The sequence below is a fragment of the Podarcis filfolensis genome, assembly GCF_964270895.1.
Source record: "Podarcis filfolensis genome assembly, chromosome: 2".
NCBI lineage: Eukaryota > Metazoa > Chordata > Lepidosauria > Squamata > Lacertidae > Podarcis > Podarcis filfolensis.
Window position 1 is genome coordinate 11,421,345 of NC_139605.1, and position 15,617 is coordinate 11,436,961.

The following is a 15,617-nucleotide window of genomic DNA, read 5'->3' on the forward strand; positions in this document are numbered from 1 at the left end:
CAGCTCAGTATGCACTAGAGAGGGATGATGGGAGCTGTCATTCAACAATGGATGGAGGCCAGCCCCACCTCCCTCTAGTTCTTCCACAGTATCTAGGGTTGCCATATTTCAGAAAGTGAAAATCCGGACACAAAAGTTGTTGAACTTTTTTTTGGTGAAGTTGTTCAGTTTTTAAGCTATTTTTAAGGAAGTTAACACACACACAAAATCAACACTTCCGATATAGGCTGCCATACATCCAGATTTTCCCGGACATTTGAAGCAACTTTTGAAAATTGCCCAGACGCCATTTTTGATGGCTAGATCCTGGCTATGTCTGGGAGATTCTGGGTGTATGGCAGCCCCAAGAGTATCTTCCTCCTCACAGAAGCTGGATTCAGATATGTCGAAGTCAACCGAACCCGCCTTCCGACCGAAAGAGCAACTTCTCCATGGATCTTCTCTCGGTGCAGAATCCACCCCCCACCATCCTGTGCAATACTATACATGTTGATTCATAAGGCAGTTCGGCTGTGTGCAACGGGTCAGGCAAGTGTGCACAGGACCCACAACTTCATAAAGTTGCAGTTGCTTAGCATTCAGAAACTTTCCAATGCTTTATAACGGAAACAGCTGTGTTACTTGCCTTACCCTGTTCCCCCAATTGCAACTACAGTGGACGCTTGGGGTGTGAACATGATCCATGCAGGATGCACGTTCGCAACCCGCAGCGGTGCGTCTGTGGACGCGGGTTGTGATTCGGCATTTCTGCGCATGCGCAACCACCGAAACCCGGAAGTAACCTGTTCCGGTACTTCTGGGTTTCGGTGCGTCCATAACCCGAAAAAATGCAACCTGAAGCATTTGTAACCCGAGGTATGATTCTGTGGGCTGGTGTGGCCATCCAGATGTTTGGCTGCATCTCCCATCAGCCCCAGCCTGCTTGGCCAAACACTAGGGGTGATGGAATCTGTGCCACAACAACACCTGGAGCGCCACAGGTTGCAGTTCTTCCTGCATCTCAAAATGGAGCAACCAAGTCTCTAGTTCTCTTGATGCCATAGAAAAATCCTACTTAAAGAAACAAACAAAATAGGTAAAGGTAAAAGGTAAAGGACTCCTGGAAGGTTAAGTTCCGTCAAAGACGGCTACGGGGTGCAGAACTCATCTCGCTTTTCTGGCCGAAGGAGCCGGCGTTTGTCCACAGACAGCTTTCCTGGTCATGGAGCCACCATGACTAAACCACTTCTGGCGTAACGGGACACTATGACAGAAACCAGAGCACACAGAAACGCCGTTTACCTTCCCGCCACAGCGGTACCTATTTATCTACTTGCACTTGTGTGCTTTCGAACTGCTAGGTTGGCAGGAGCTGACAGAGCAACAGGAGCTCACCACCATAAAGAGGATTCGAACCACTGACCTTCTCATCGGCAAGCCCAAGAGGCTCACTGGTTTGGACCACAGCGCCACAAAATAGATGTGTGGGGCCCTGGGTTCACTTCAGAAAGGAATCCTGCTTTGTGACCTCGGCTCCGTCAGTTGAGCAAAAGACTCTTAATCTCAGGGTCGTGGGTTGGAGCCCCACGTTGGGCAAAAGATTCCTGCATTGCAGGGGGTTGGACTAGATGACCCTGGGCCCCCTTTCCAACTCTACAATTCTAGCAGTTCAATCCATCCATGCGCTCAGACTGCAGATTGGTCGGGCTGGACTTGCCAGTCGTCGGGCTCGGCTTCAGCGAGTCACATGATGGGAAGCGGAAAACAAAGGAAAAGCCTCCCGCATAAGCAGCAAGGAGAAGCCCCAGAGGCATTTAATGCAAGTCGTCCCCCCCCCCACTTATTTTTCATATTTTTTTTTTTAAAAAAGCTTAATTCGAATCCTTTCCACTGACCATCAGTTTTGCATGCTGGAGATCAGTCGCAGCGCCATCCTAGGCAGGTCTACTCTGGAGCAAGCTCCGTGGGGTTTGCTCCCAGGTAAGTGTGCGCAGGATTGCAGCCTTAATGCGGATTAGCGGCCCCCTTCGTGCAGGCTGGACCATTGCCCGGCCGTGTTTGCGATGGGAAAGGTAAATTTAAAGGTCGTGCATACGGGCGTGTGCACTTGAAATAAAAATAAACCAACGCGTGCCGCTGGGGGAAGAGGGGATCCTAACCTGCGTTTGAGATCCTGGGCTTTTTTCGTTTTGTATGTTTTGCTCTGTCGGGGTTTCATTGGCCTCGGGCAGCCGAAAGGGTCAGACTTTCCTGGGCTTTGACATTGGGGAGGCGCCTTGGAAATTGCTGGGCTTGCAGGAAAGCGGAGAAGCTGCAAGATCTCGTTAGCTGCTAAATCGGTTCAGAGCAGCCTCTGCTCTCTCCCGACCAGCAAAGAGCCTCTCTCCGCTATTGTTTCGCCCCAATTGGTGCAAGCCACGTAGTTTTCCTGCATGACCTTTGAAGTGCTATATTCAGGCCTATAGTCAGGCACCCATTCTCTCCCTGTCTCTCTAATATTGATATAGGTGCTGGCTGAGCACTTCTATTGCTATTGCCACAAGCCTAACCAGGGATATGATTGAGGACTTTATTTATTACATTTATCTTCCAAGGATCTCAAAAGCGCTGTACATTGTCCTCCTCCTCTCCATTCCAGCTTCACAACAACCCTGTGCGGGAGGTTAGGCTGAGAGACGCCTTCATGGCTGCTGAGCGGGGATTCGAACCCTGCTCTCTCAGATCATAGTCCAACACTCTAACCCGGGGTTTCCCAAACTGGGGTCTCCAGCTGTTTTGGGATTACAGTTCCCATCATCCCTGACCACTGGTCCTGCTAGCTAGGGGTGGTAGGAGTTGTAGTCCAAAAACAGCTGGAGACCCAAGTTTGGGAAAGCCTGCTCTAACCATTATGCCACACTGGCCAGCGCCAGCCCTACTGTATTCCTTCACTGCAGGGGGTTGGACTGGATCACTCTATGTGGGGCTGCCCTTGAGACTGACCCAGAAACTCCAGCGGGTGCAGAATGCTGCGGTGAGACTCCTTACGGGGTCCTTGCTGCTGGATCACATTCACCCGGCGCTATACCAGCTGCACTGGCTCCCGGTGGAGTACAGGATCAGGTTTAAGGTGCTGGTTTTAACCTTTAAAGCCCTATAGGGCCTAGGACCCTCGTACCTACGGGACTGCCTCTCCTGGTATGTCCCACAGAGGAAGTTACGTTCTTCAAATAAAAACATTTTGGAGATCCTGGGCCACAGGGAGGTTAGGCTGGCCTCAACCAGAGCCAGGGCTTTTTCGGCCGTGGCCCCGATCTGGTGGAACGCTCTGTCACAAGAGACCGGGGCCCTGCGGGACTCGAGATCTTTCCGCAGGGCCTGCAAGACAGAGCTGTTCCACCAGGCCTTTGGCCAAGGCACAGCCTGACCCCCTCCTTTGGCAATCCTCACAGACCTCTAGCCCAATGGTTGCCATGAATTTGATTATGAATTGATTTTAGAATGTATTTAAATTAATTGATTGTGATTTTATGTAAAGTGTATTATTTTTACTGTTGTCAGGCGCTCGGAGCCCGGCTTCGGCAGGGGACAGTGGGATATAAATAAATTATTACTATTATTATTGTTATTATGACACCTTGGTTCCCTTTACAATTCTAGAATTATGCTCAGAGGAGCCCCATTGAGGTTAATAGATGTGACTGACTCGGGGTCATTAATTTCAATGAGTGGCCTCTGAGTCACGTTCACATTTAATGTGCTGAGATTCCACTTTAAACAGTCTTGGTTTCCCTCCTAAATTCCTGAGGGCTACAATTTCCAGGGTACACTGTGGAGAAGAGCTAGCTAGCTGCTGAAATGGCTTTGCAAAGGCTGGTAACTTTTGAAGGATAGTTTGCAAGGCAGGGTTCATTCGCCCTCTTGGCATTTAGAGAAGGGTTGCAGCTCATTCCAAACCCTGGCAGCTCTGGGTATACCAAGCTGAGAATGTCTCCTGCCTGAAACTCGCAAGAGCCTCTGTCGGTCAGTGTTTACAACACTAAGCTAGTTGCGACTTTGTATAATACAGTTTCCTATCTAGGAAAGATTCTCCGCTTGAGACCCTGGAAAACCGCTGCCAGAAAGAGACCCCAGCCCTGGGCTAGATGAAACGGGGGTCTGATTAGATACCATTTGCCATGCCAGCCTCAGTTACTTATCTGTAAAATGGAAATAATAGTGATTCATGTTACAGGGTCATTGTTGTGAGGGCTGCATGCAGTATAGAGCTTTTTATCCCTGTGGGTTAAACCACAGAGCCTAGGACTTGCCGATCAGAAGGTCGGTGGTTCAAATCCCCGTGACGGAGTGAGCTCCCGTTGCTCGATCCCTGCTCCTGCCAACCTAGCAGTTCGAAAGCACGTCAAAGTGCAAGTAGATAAATAGGTACCACTCCGGCGGGAAGGTAAACGGCGTTTCCGTGCGCTGCTCTGGTTTGCCAGAAGTGGCTTAGTCATGCTGGCCACAGGACCCGGAAGCTGTACGCCGGCTTCCTCGGCCTATAGAGCGAGATGAGCGCCACAACCCCAGAGTCGGCCACGACTGGACCTGATGGTCAGGGGTCCCTTTACCTTTACCTTTACATCTTCACTGCAACTATTTTTATATGTGGAATTATTTTCAGATCTTGGCATTGTTTGTATATTTGGAACCATTTTTACATTTTACATTTATGATTGTAACTCTTCTTTTGTTTTACACAGGTGTATATATATATATATATATTATCATTGGAACCTGCCCCGGAGCCTTGTGGTGAAGGGCAGGTAATAAAAATTCTGTGGATTTTTAGCTCTTCTGTAGCAAAAGTGGACGGGTTCTGTTGTTTTGTTTCAAGGAAGACTTTTGAGGATGTGGCTGTGTTTCATGGAAGTGTGCTGAAGATCTGATGAACTCAGACCGATGAATTCTATCCCGGGTGGTCCTGCAAGAAAATCACAGGAATATGGCTTCTCTGGGTAAGGATTCCTTTCTGAATTTTGTGTTAGACGTCTGAGAGGCTTAGAAGGCAGTTCCAGTATTCATGGAAGATTTGTGCTTGGAGATTACAGTGCTGATTTTACCCCTGCCCTTTGTGTGAATGAAAATGTGCTTTGAATAAGACTGGTTAGCCCAGATTTCAGAAAACAAAGGGCATTTTATTGAAATTAGGGGTCGTCCCCCCCACCCTACTACAAATATTTTGAAATAATGAATGTCCCTTGTTGGTGGCAGATCTCATTTTTTAACTGGTTGGAACATGGTGGGGGGGAATTACATAATTGCAAACATAAGAAAAGTATTATTATTATTATTATTACAGTGGAGCTTCTGTTTTCAAGCGTCTCGAAAGCCGAACGATTTGGAACCCGAACGCTGAAAACCCAGAAGTGAATGCTTCCATTTTCAAACATGTCTTGGAAGTTGAATGGCTTCCAAGGCATGTTTCTCCATTTTCTCAATGGATTCTGCGGACCGTCCATTGCGCTTCAGTTGTCAAATGTTTCGGAAGTTGAACGATCTTCCGGAACAGATTATATTCGACAACCGAGGTTCCACTGTATTATTATTTATTGAACTTATATACCAGCTGGTACCCGCACATCTCAGGGCAGTTCACAGAATAAAAGTACAAAAAATTAATATCAATAGCATCAAAACCCCCACAAACAATACCCCAGCCCAATACATTATTATTATTATTATTATTATTATTATTATTAAAATCTACTGACTACATTCCTTATGCTTAACAGTTCCGGACATCACTAATTCAAGACATCTCAGACCCTTCTCCTCTTCTCTTTGATTAGAGTTTCCTAACGTGACCATAAAGCTGGAAGACGAAGATGAGATGCCATGGCTCCCGAATAACCAGGGATCAGAGGATATTAAGAATTTCTCAGGCGACCGCTCAGGTAGTGGATAGGTTCAGCTAAACTGTGCGATGCATATATAATTATTCATTGATAATTTTTTGTTTCAGGTTGCCCACACCACGCTTTCTGCCAACTCTGGTGGATAGAAAAATAAAGGCTGGCGCCTAGACCACCGCCTTGCCGACGTGGGGATCCAGGGCACAGTCCTCCAATGGCTGCGCTCGTTTCTCTCTGGTCGGGGACAGAGGGTGGCGCTTGGGGGGGAATTGTCATCGCGCCACTCCTTGGTGTGTGGAGTGCCTCAGGGTGCGATTCTCTCCCCGATGCTTTTTAACATCTTTATGCACCCCCTCGCCCAGCTTGTCCGGAGTTTTGGGCTGGGTTGCCATCAGTATGCCGATGACACCCAACTCTATCTGTTGATGGATGAAACAAAAAATTTTTTTTCTTTCCAGTAGCACCTTAAAGACCAACTAAGTTAGTTCTTGGTATGAGCTTTCGTGTGCATGCACACTTCGTCAGATACACTGAAACAGAAGTTGCCAGATCCTTCTATATAGTGAGAAGGTGGGGAGGGGTATTACTCAGAAGGGTGGTGGGAATGGGTGGTTGGCAGATAGCTGAGATGAGCCTGTTGACGGCTCTTAACGACTGCAATAGGTCTTACAGGAAAAAGCAAGGGGTGAGAAGGTGAAAAATGGCTTTGTCATGTATAATGAGATAAGAATCCAATGTCTTTGTTCAGACCAGGTCTCTCCATGGTTTTAAGTTTGGTAATGAGTTGCAATTCAGCAGCTTCTCTTTCCAGTCTATTTCTGAAATTCCTTTGTAGTAATACAGCTACTTTGAGATCTTGTATAGAATGTCCTGGGAGATTGAAGTGTTCTCCTACTGGTTTCTCTGTCTTGTGATTCTTGATGTCCGATTTATGTCCGTTTATTCTTTGGCGTAAGGTTTGGCCTGTTTGTCCAATATAGAGAGCTGAGGGACACTGTTGGCATTTGATGGCATGGATGGCCATCCTGACTCGGCCCCAGACACCCTGACCAGATGTCTGGAAGCTGTGGCTGGATGGTTACGTGGGAGCCGGTTGAAGTTAAATCCTTCGAAGACAGAGGTCCTCTGGCTGGGACGGAGCGATATGGCATTGAGGGGGCAACTCCCATCTCTTGCGGGGGTGCAATTAGTGCCAGCATCGTCCGTTAAGAGTTTGGGTGTAATCTTCGATACCTCCCTCTCTATGGAGGCGCAGATTACAGCTATAACAAAGGCGGCATTTTTTCATCTCCGCCAAGCTAAGCAGTTGGCTCCTTATCTCTCTCGCCCTGACCTAGCCACTGTGATCCACGCGACGGTCACCTCCAGACTGGATTATTGTAACTCGCTCTACGTGGGGCTGCCCTTGAGACTGACCCAGAAACTCCAGCGGGTGCAGAATGCCGCGGCAAGACTCCTTATGGGGTCTTCGCTGCGAGATCATATTCATCCGGTACTATACCAGCTGCACTGGCTCCCGGTGGAGTACAGGATCAGGTTTAAGGTGCTGGTTTTAACCTTTAAAGCCCTATACGGCCTAGGACCCTCGTACCTACGGGACCGCCTCTCCTGGTATGTCCCACAGAGAAATTTACGGTCTGCAAATAAAAACATCCTGAAGATCCCAGGCCACAGAGAGGTTAGGCTGGCGTCAACTAGAGCCAGGGCTTTCTCGGCCGCGGCTCCAATCTGGTGGAACGCTCTGTCACAAGAGACTAGGGCCCTGCGGGACCTGACATCTTTCCGCAAGACAGAGCTGTTCCACCAGGCCTTTGGTCAGGGCGCAGCCTGACCCCCTCCTCTGGCAATCTGCACAGAATTTTGCTTAATGGTTGCCATCAATTTGATTTTAATTTGATTTTAATTAATTTTATAATGAATGTTTTTAGAATGTTGGATTATTTTGATTGTTGTTAGCCGCCCTGAGCCCAGCTTCGGCTGGGGAGGGCGGGATATAAATAAAATTTATTATTATTATTATTATTATTATTATTATTATTATTATTATTAATGAGAACTAGTGGCATGAAATAGTTGAGCTACCAGCCAGGATACCCATTATGGTTATCTCTGATCTCAGCCCTGAGTTTGTTGGGCAGCCTTTGGCAAGCTTAGCCTCCACTTTCCTTCTCCACCAGCTGCGGTATGGGGATAATACAAGGACTTCTCTTAGAACAGTGGTTCTCAACCTGTGGGTCCCCAGATGTTGTTGGACTACAACTCCCATCATCCCTGAATTCTGGACTTGCTATTATTATTATTATTATTATTATTATTATTAAAATTATTAAAATTATTATTATTATTACTACTAATACTACCATCTACAGGAGGCCCTTTCCTGCCAAGCTCAGTGATCAATTGGGGATACAGGGATGTGATGATCTTTTAGGAATCCTGGTCCCAATGTTGGTAAACAAAGCCCTATGTGACAAGTGCCTGTTACCTTGTTCCTTCTGATTACATTGGTCACTTTTTTCCCTCAGCAGGATTCCCTGTTCCTAAAACTGAAGTGGTCCATGGGGGAGATCCATGGATCCCAGAGCCTGCTTTGGAGGAAAGAGAGATCCCAGCGGACTACGGCTCGGGTAAATGGAAAGATCTGGGCAAACTCTTGGGAATCAACCTTGGCTTTTCACAGGAAGAGAATGTGGAAACTCTTGCTTGTTCATAACTTTGAGAGACAGTGCGGTGCAATGGGTAGTGTTAGACGATGACTTGGAAGACCCAGGTTCACAATCTCATTCAGTCGGGATAAAATATTGGTAGAATGGGGGCCAACCATCACAAACTTATTAGAGAAAGGGTGACTCAACAGTGTGACACATCAGGGTTGGGAGTACTTGTGTGTCCCTCCAGATGTTGTTGGGACTCCATTTCCCATCAGCCCCTTGCCAACATGGCCGATGCACAGGAATGCTGGGAGCTGTGGAGACATAATCAGAGGAGCGCAAGGCCCAGCCCGTTCCAGACACTTCCAAGGTCATAACAGGAGGATCTGGACAGCTTTTCTGTGGGTGGGAAAGTGTAACATGTAGCCTGGCTCTGCGTTATTGGGGAAAGCTCTGGGATTTGGACAGGTTGGTGCCCTCTTCTGCCTGTCATGGAGCCAGCTCCTCAGCCGCCCTCCTCTCTTCTCATTCCCCGAGCAGAGCTTCCGGATGTGATAATAAAGTTGGAACAAGAAGAGGTGCCGTACGTTCCCTGCCACTTGGTTTCGGAGACCAGTGTGACATTCCAGGCGGCCCACTCAGGTGAGTGAGCTTAAAACTAACTTGCTATTGGGACCTTCATTAGCCTCATAACTGAATATGCAGTTTCTCCTCACAATAGTGGCCAACCTCACAAGCAGGACCCAAAATCTCCCAGCTTCCCCTTGCTATTTGTTTCCGATATGTGAGGCGCACTTGCAGATACACTGCTTTTGAACATGAGGGTTCTGTCTTGGTATGGATAATATGACAGCAAGTGTGCCATGACTGGGCAGAGAATGTTTCCCATGCAGAAGGTCCCATAGCAGCCATCTTCAGATATCTCAAGGGCTGTCACATGGAAGAAGGAGCAAGCTTGTTTTCTCCTGCTCTGGAGGGTAGGATTCAAACCAATGGCTTCAAGTTACAAGAAAGGAGATTACGACTAAACATCAGGAACAACTTTCTGACAGAGCTGTTCAGCAGTGGAACAGACTCCCTCAGGAAGTGTTGTATTCTCCTTTTTTAAGCAGAGGTTGGAGGGCCATCTGCCATGGATGCTTTAGCTGAGATACCTCCGTTGCAGGGGGTTGGACAAGATGACCCTCAGGGTCCCTTGCAGCTCTACAGTTCTATGATTCTGTGATCAGTCTTGAACATGGGACCTTCTGCATGGGAAATGTCTGTTGGCAGTGTTTGGGAGAGTGGTTTTGTGGGGCTTGTTTGGCCCTGCTGTAAAGTCTGACTGCAAGTACTTTTTGTCATTGACTTCGTAAAGAAAGACGTTAAAGCGCTCTGTTTACTCTGATAGGAGATGGACGCGACAGAATATTCATGGGAGAAGTGCCATATTACTCAGGCTTTGGGAGAAGCTTCGGCGACAAACAAGGCCTTATCAAACACGAGAGCCAACACACTGCAGAGAAACCACACAAGTGTTCCTGCTGCTCTAAAAGCTTCATGAAAAGATCCAACCTTCGCACACACGAGAGAATCCACACAGGAGAAAAGCCATTTCGGTGCTCCGAGTGCGGGAACAGCTTCAGCGACGGATCCAGCCTTATTCGGCATAAGCGGAAACACACGGGCGAGAAACCCTACAGTTGCTCAGTCTGTGGGAAACGGTTCAATCAGAGCTCCAGCCTTATCAGGCACGAGAGAAGCCACACTGAGCAGAGACCTTACAAATGCTTAGAGTGTGGTAAAAGATTCAACCAGAGTTCAACCTTGGTCAGACACGAGAGGATCCATAGAGAACAAAAACTCTTTAAATGTCCGGATTGCGACAAAAGATTCATTCAGACTGCCAGCCTCCTTGCACATCAGAGAATCCACCGGGGCGAAAAGCCGTATAGCTGCTCCGTGTGTGACAAGGGCTTTCTTCAGAGATCAAACCTCCTCATTCACGAGATGAAACACACCGGCTTGAAACCGTTCAAATGTTCAGACTGTGGGAAAGGGTTCAATCAGAACTCGAGCCTTGTCATACACAGGAGAATCCACACCGGAGAAAAACCGTACAATTGTTCCCACTGCAGGAGACCTTTCAGCGACAAATCGAGCCTTAACAAACACGAGAGAGCCCACAGAGGGGACAAGCCGTTTAAGTGCTCCACTTGCGGGAAAAGCTTTGTCCGGCGGTCGCACCTTCTCACACACGAGAGAATCCACACGGGAGTGAAGCCATTCAAATGTTCGGACTGCGGGAAAAGCTTCAGCAGCCGCTCGCATCTGATACGGCACGAGGGGACTCACACGGGTGAGAAGCCCTACGATTGCTCTTTCTGCGGGAAGAGCTTCAACCGGAAGTCCAACCTGACGAATCACGAGAGGACGCACACGGGAGAGAAGCCCTATAGGTGCTCCGACTGCGGGAAAAGCTTCAGCGACAGGTCGAGCCTCATCAAACACGAGAGGATCCACACGGGCGAGAAGCCCTACAGCTGCGCGGCCTGCGAGAAAAGCTTCAGCGACAAGTCGAGCCTCATCAGGCACGAGAGGATCCACACGGAGGAGAAGCCTTACAAATGCTCGGATTGCGGGAAAGGGTTCAACCAGAGCTCCAGCCTCATCGTCCACGAGAGAACCCACACGGGGGAGAAGCCGTTCAAGTGCTCGGACTGCGGGAAAGGCTTCATCCGGAGAACGATTCTCAACAAGCACGAGAGAACCCACACTGAGGAGAAGCAGTGAAAGAAGGCCTGAACTGCGACCGTGGGTCAGGTCGTCTAAGCTGTGAAGAAACTCCGCTGGAATGAGACTATTAGGACTGATATAGTGGTAGCGATGCAGCTGTGAAATAAGAAGTCCCTGGTTTGGTGAGATCGCCTCCGTCGTGATCTCAGGTCGCCGTAGGCGAGCCAATCCTCCTAACCTTTGGGACGTGGATTCACACCTGGGCTGTGGCGCAACACAGAATTAGGCCTAATTAAAATTCACTGATTACAGTGAGCCGAACATGCTCAACCTCAACGTCAGATGGGTTATGATCCTCATATTTTTCCAGGGTGGAGAAAATGTCTGTGTTGGGGGAGGGAAATGGGCAAGGGGCTCAATACCAGGTATAGGCAGACTTCAGGCTTGCTGGTTCTAATTATTATTATTATTATTATTATTATTATTATTATTATTATTACATGAGCTTTGTTTTTTAAAAAAATCCATCTAAAAGGCTATCTATAGCAGCGAATAAAAACAGACAGAAGCCTAAATACAGCAAATAGTACATGCAGAAATAATTGGGTAATCATACTTTTTGCATTACAGTATTAGCACTGAAGTGAGGTCTGTGGGCTGGGGATTGTGGGACTGAGTCAGCGGGCATTTACTGTAACGGATTAAATAATCCACTTTTATGTTTAGGAGATTCTTGCTTGTTGGGAGTGGAGTTTCAATATAAATGACAAAACAGCCCATTTCCCCTCACCTTGGTGTTCAGAGTTAGGTTCTTAGCTTGCCCAACACCAAATTAGGCCTCTTCTGCACTATACATTTAAAACAGTATTTTATCACTTCAAACAGACATGACCTTCCCCCCAGAGCATCCTGGGAACTGTGCTGTGTTTGTTTTTTAGACCCCTATTTCCCCTAGAAAACTACATTTCCCAGAATTCCCTCCAAAGGGGGCTTGACTGTTAAACCACTCATAAGATGGCAGCTCTGTGACGTAAACACAGAATTGTTAGGAGACCCCTGTTCCCCAAATCTGAGAGTCCATCCCTCTTCCCATGGAACTCTGGGAATTGTAGCTCTGGGAATTGTAGCTCTGGGAATTGGGGGTGTCCCCTAACTGCTCTCAGGGCCCTTAACAAACTACAGTTCCCAGGATTCCTTGGGGGAAGAAGCCATGACTGTTCAAAGTAGTACAATACGGCTTTAGATTTATAATGTAGATGGGCACCTTTCTTTCAACCTTGAGCCTCACTAACTAAATCCAGGTGCAAAATATGGGTAATGCAGGTGGCGCTGTGGTCTAAACCAGTGTTCCCCAACCTTGGGCCTCCAGCTGTTTTTGGACTACAATTCCCATCATCCTTGACCACTGGTCTTGTTAGCGAGGGATGATGGGAGTTGTAGTCCAAAAACAGCTGGAGGCCCAAGGTTGGGAAACACTGGTCTAAACCACTGAGCCTCTTGGGCTTGCTGATCAGAAGGTCAGCGGTTTGAATCCCCGCGACGGGGTGAGCTCCCGTTGCTCTGTCCCAGCTCCTGCCAACCTAGCAGTTCGAAAGCACACCAGTGCAAGTAGATAAATAGGTACCACCGCGGCAGGAAGGTAAACGGCGTTTCCGTGCGCTCTGGCACTTGTCACGGTCCTCTGTGCGCCAGTAGCGGTCTAGTGATGCTGGCCACATGACCCAGAAAAGCTGTCTGTGGACAAACGCCGGCTCCCTCGGCCTGAAAGCGAGATGAGCGCCGCAACCCTGTAGTCGCCTTTGACTGGACCTAACCGTCCAGGGGTCCTTTACATTTCCCTTTTTTTACAAAGTATGGAAGTAGAGGGTGGGGCCGCATACAAAATGGCGGCTTGAGAGGTGTAGCTAATTACCAGCTGCGCCTCATGAGCCACACACTGGAGCAACCTGTGTATACAATTGAAATTTTATAGCTTTGAGGTAGTGCTCATCAGGGATTTGATTTTTTCTTTTGTGGTAAGCGGGTGAGCTTCCCATAGGCCTCTAGGCGGTCATTGTGAGAACAGGATGCTGGACTAGACGTGCCTTTGGCCTGCATTGCTGCCATATTTACAGTTGGCCCCCAACGACTCCTGAACATGCATCGCAAATTATCCAATGATCTACCTGGCAACCCCAGTCTACCTTCTACCTACCCCATGCGTGGAACAGCTTCCCACAGCAGTCACATCCACAATGGTTATTTAAATTACACCGTTTCCCGCCACAAAAATCCTGGGAACTGTAGTGTGCTGGGAATTATAGTTCTGTGAACGAGAATTCTTCAGGGGAAGCCATGTTCTTTAAAGATGATGTGTGTGTGTCCCCCATTCAGCAATACCAGCATATCTTCTCGCATGGATATGGCACCCCTCTTGCACCCCAATTCTTTTATCCTGCATGCTGATTATTCCTCTGCGGAGCCTTAAAAATAAAAGCCACGTTTTGAAGCTGTCTTGAGGCAGAGGAAGGTTCTTTTGTGTGATGATGAAGCAATTTATGCATCTGTAGCAAGACGCAAGTAGACATCCTAATAAACAAATAGTCTCTCTATAATTATTTTGGTCTTCTGGTGTGTTTGAGCAGCCTTCCAGGTACTGGGCAGCGGTCAGTTTGCCCAATGGAATCTTTGGTGGAGGTGCCTGTCTAGAAAGACATGGCATGCAAGGAAACAGGAACGGGAGCAGAGGAGGAAAAGCAAGTTTAAGTAGTTAGCTATGGCAGCTCAGGCAAAGTGGTGGTCTCCCTACCAGTGGCAGGTGCTAGAGAATGAACAACAAATTAGGGGGGGTTATCTTTGGGTCCTCCTCATGAATTCTTGAGAGGCATCTGCCTGGACCCATGTTAGAAACAGGATGCTGGGTTCTGGGTCCAGCGATACCCAAAGGGCCAGAGTGAAGAGGTTGAGAGAGCCCAGTAGGCTGGATTACTGCAATGTGCTCTGTGTGGGGCTGCCCTTGAAGTTGCTCCAGAAGATGTAGTTGGTGCAAAATGCGGCGGCTTGACTGCTCGATGTGGCAGGATATTGCCGACACATTGCTAAGTCGAAGGTGCCAGGATACCTGAAAGATTCTCAGCCGGCTTATATATCCAGTTGTGCTCAGCAGGTGAGGGCCTCTTGCAGCTTCCATCTTACCAGCAGGTCTGTTCCACAGAGTGGAAGACTCGGTCTTCTGTGTGCTGGCACCTCCCCTTTGCAATTCCTCCCTGTTAAATACTCAACTGGCGTGTCTCATTTCAGCAGCTACTGAAGCCCTCTTTCAACAAGCATTTAAAAAGAAGATCTTTTCCCAAACCGTATTGCAAGGTGCTTTTATCGTTTTATTACTCGTTCATAACCTGGGCTCCCTTGTGAGGAGAGGTGGGATATAAAGTTAATTAATAAATAAGCTTTCTAAAATATGGCGGGCAAAACAACTCGCTGCATGCTTCTGTGTTTCTTGTCCGGGGTAGAAGAAGTATGTCCAAGATAACTTTCACCTCACTTAAGAGGTGACAAGCAGGCTCTGCAACAAAATGTTGCAGTGTACAGGTATACTGCTTTTTTTTGTAGTCAACAGCCATTTTCTCCTTTATGAAAATATGTTCTATTCCATTACAGTGGTACCTTGGGTTACAATCGCTTCAGGTTACAGACTCTGCTAACCCAGAAATAGCACCTCGGGTTAAGAACTTTGCTTCAGGATGAGAACAAAAATCGTGCTCCGGCGGCGTGGCGGCAGCAGGAGGCCCAATTAGCTAAAGTGGTACTTGAGGTTAAGAACAGTTTCAGGTTAAGAACAGACTTCCAGAACGAATTAAGTTCTTAACCCGAGGTACCACTGTATTTCTCCCCACCTCCTCAACACATGTTCTGGGACCAGATAAACAACTACACAACTCTTTGAAGGCAGCCCTGTATCAGGAAGTTTAAAAACATCATACATTAAAATGTTTTGCTTTGTTTTAATATTATGTTGGAAGCCACTCAGAGTGGCTGGGGCAACCCAGTTAGATAGGCAGGGTAAGAATAAGAATAATTATATTCCGCCCATCTAGCTGGGTTTCCCCAGCCACTCTGGGTGGCACCCAACAGAGGACTAAAAACAGAATAAAACTTCAAACATTAAAAACTTCCCTAAACAGGGCTGCCATCTGTCTTCTAAAAGTCAGATAGTTGTTTATTTCCTTGACATCTGAGGGGAGGGTGTTCCACAGGGCAGGTGCCACAACTGAGAAGGCCCTCTGCCTGGTTCCCTGTACCTTCACTTCTCACAGTGAGGGAACCGCCAGACAGCCCTCGGAGCTGGACCGCAGTGTCTGGGCTGAACGATGGGGGTGGAGACGCTCCTTCAGGTATACTGGGCCAAGGCTTTCTGTCA

At 47.8% G+C, this 15,617-nt stretch overlaps 1 protein-coding gene across 10 annotated transcripts; it reads left to right on the plus strand.

Moving 5' to 3' along the window:
- The first annotated feature begins 1,753 nt into the window (after positions 1 to 1,753).
- LOC310756774 (uncharacterized protein) lies at positions 1,754 to 14,673 on the plus strand. 10 transcript variants are annotated; one of them, XM_083601490.1, is made up of 6 exons: positions 1,754 to 2,051; positions 4,790 to 4,955; positions 5,790 to 5,894; positions 8,378 to 8,479; positions 9,044 to 9,145; positions 9,894 to 14,673. In XM_083601490.1, exons 2-6 carry the CDS (start codon positions 4,943 to 4,945, stop codon positions 11,273 to 11,275), a joined length of 1,704 nt encoding a protein of 567 aa, XP_083457616.1. In that variant the 5' UTR covers positions 1,754 to 2,051; positions 4,790 to 4,942; the 3' UTR covers positions 11,276 to 14,673. The 10 variants fall into 10 exon arrangements, with proteins under 10 accessions (XP_083457616.1, XP_083457620.1, XP_083457613.1 ...); XM_083601494.1 differs by having other exon boundaries at positions 4,839 to 4,955; XM_083601487.1 differs by having other exon boundaries at positions 1,754 to 1,959; positions 4,701 to 4,955.
- The last annotated feature ends 944 nt before the right edge of the window (positions 14,674 to 15,617 follow it).

Excerpts from the sequence above, each read along its gene's own strand:
- LOC310756774 (XM_083601490.1), top strand. Across the intron at positions 8,480-9,043 it reads CCCAGCGGACTACGGCTCGG|AGCTTCCGGATGTGATAATA; the intron begins GTAAATGGAAAG and ends TTCCCCGAGCAG. Across the intron at positions 9,146-9,893 it reads ATTCCAGGCGGCCCACTCAG|GAGATGGACGCGACAGAATA; the intron begins GTGAGTGAGCTT and ends TTACTCTGATAG.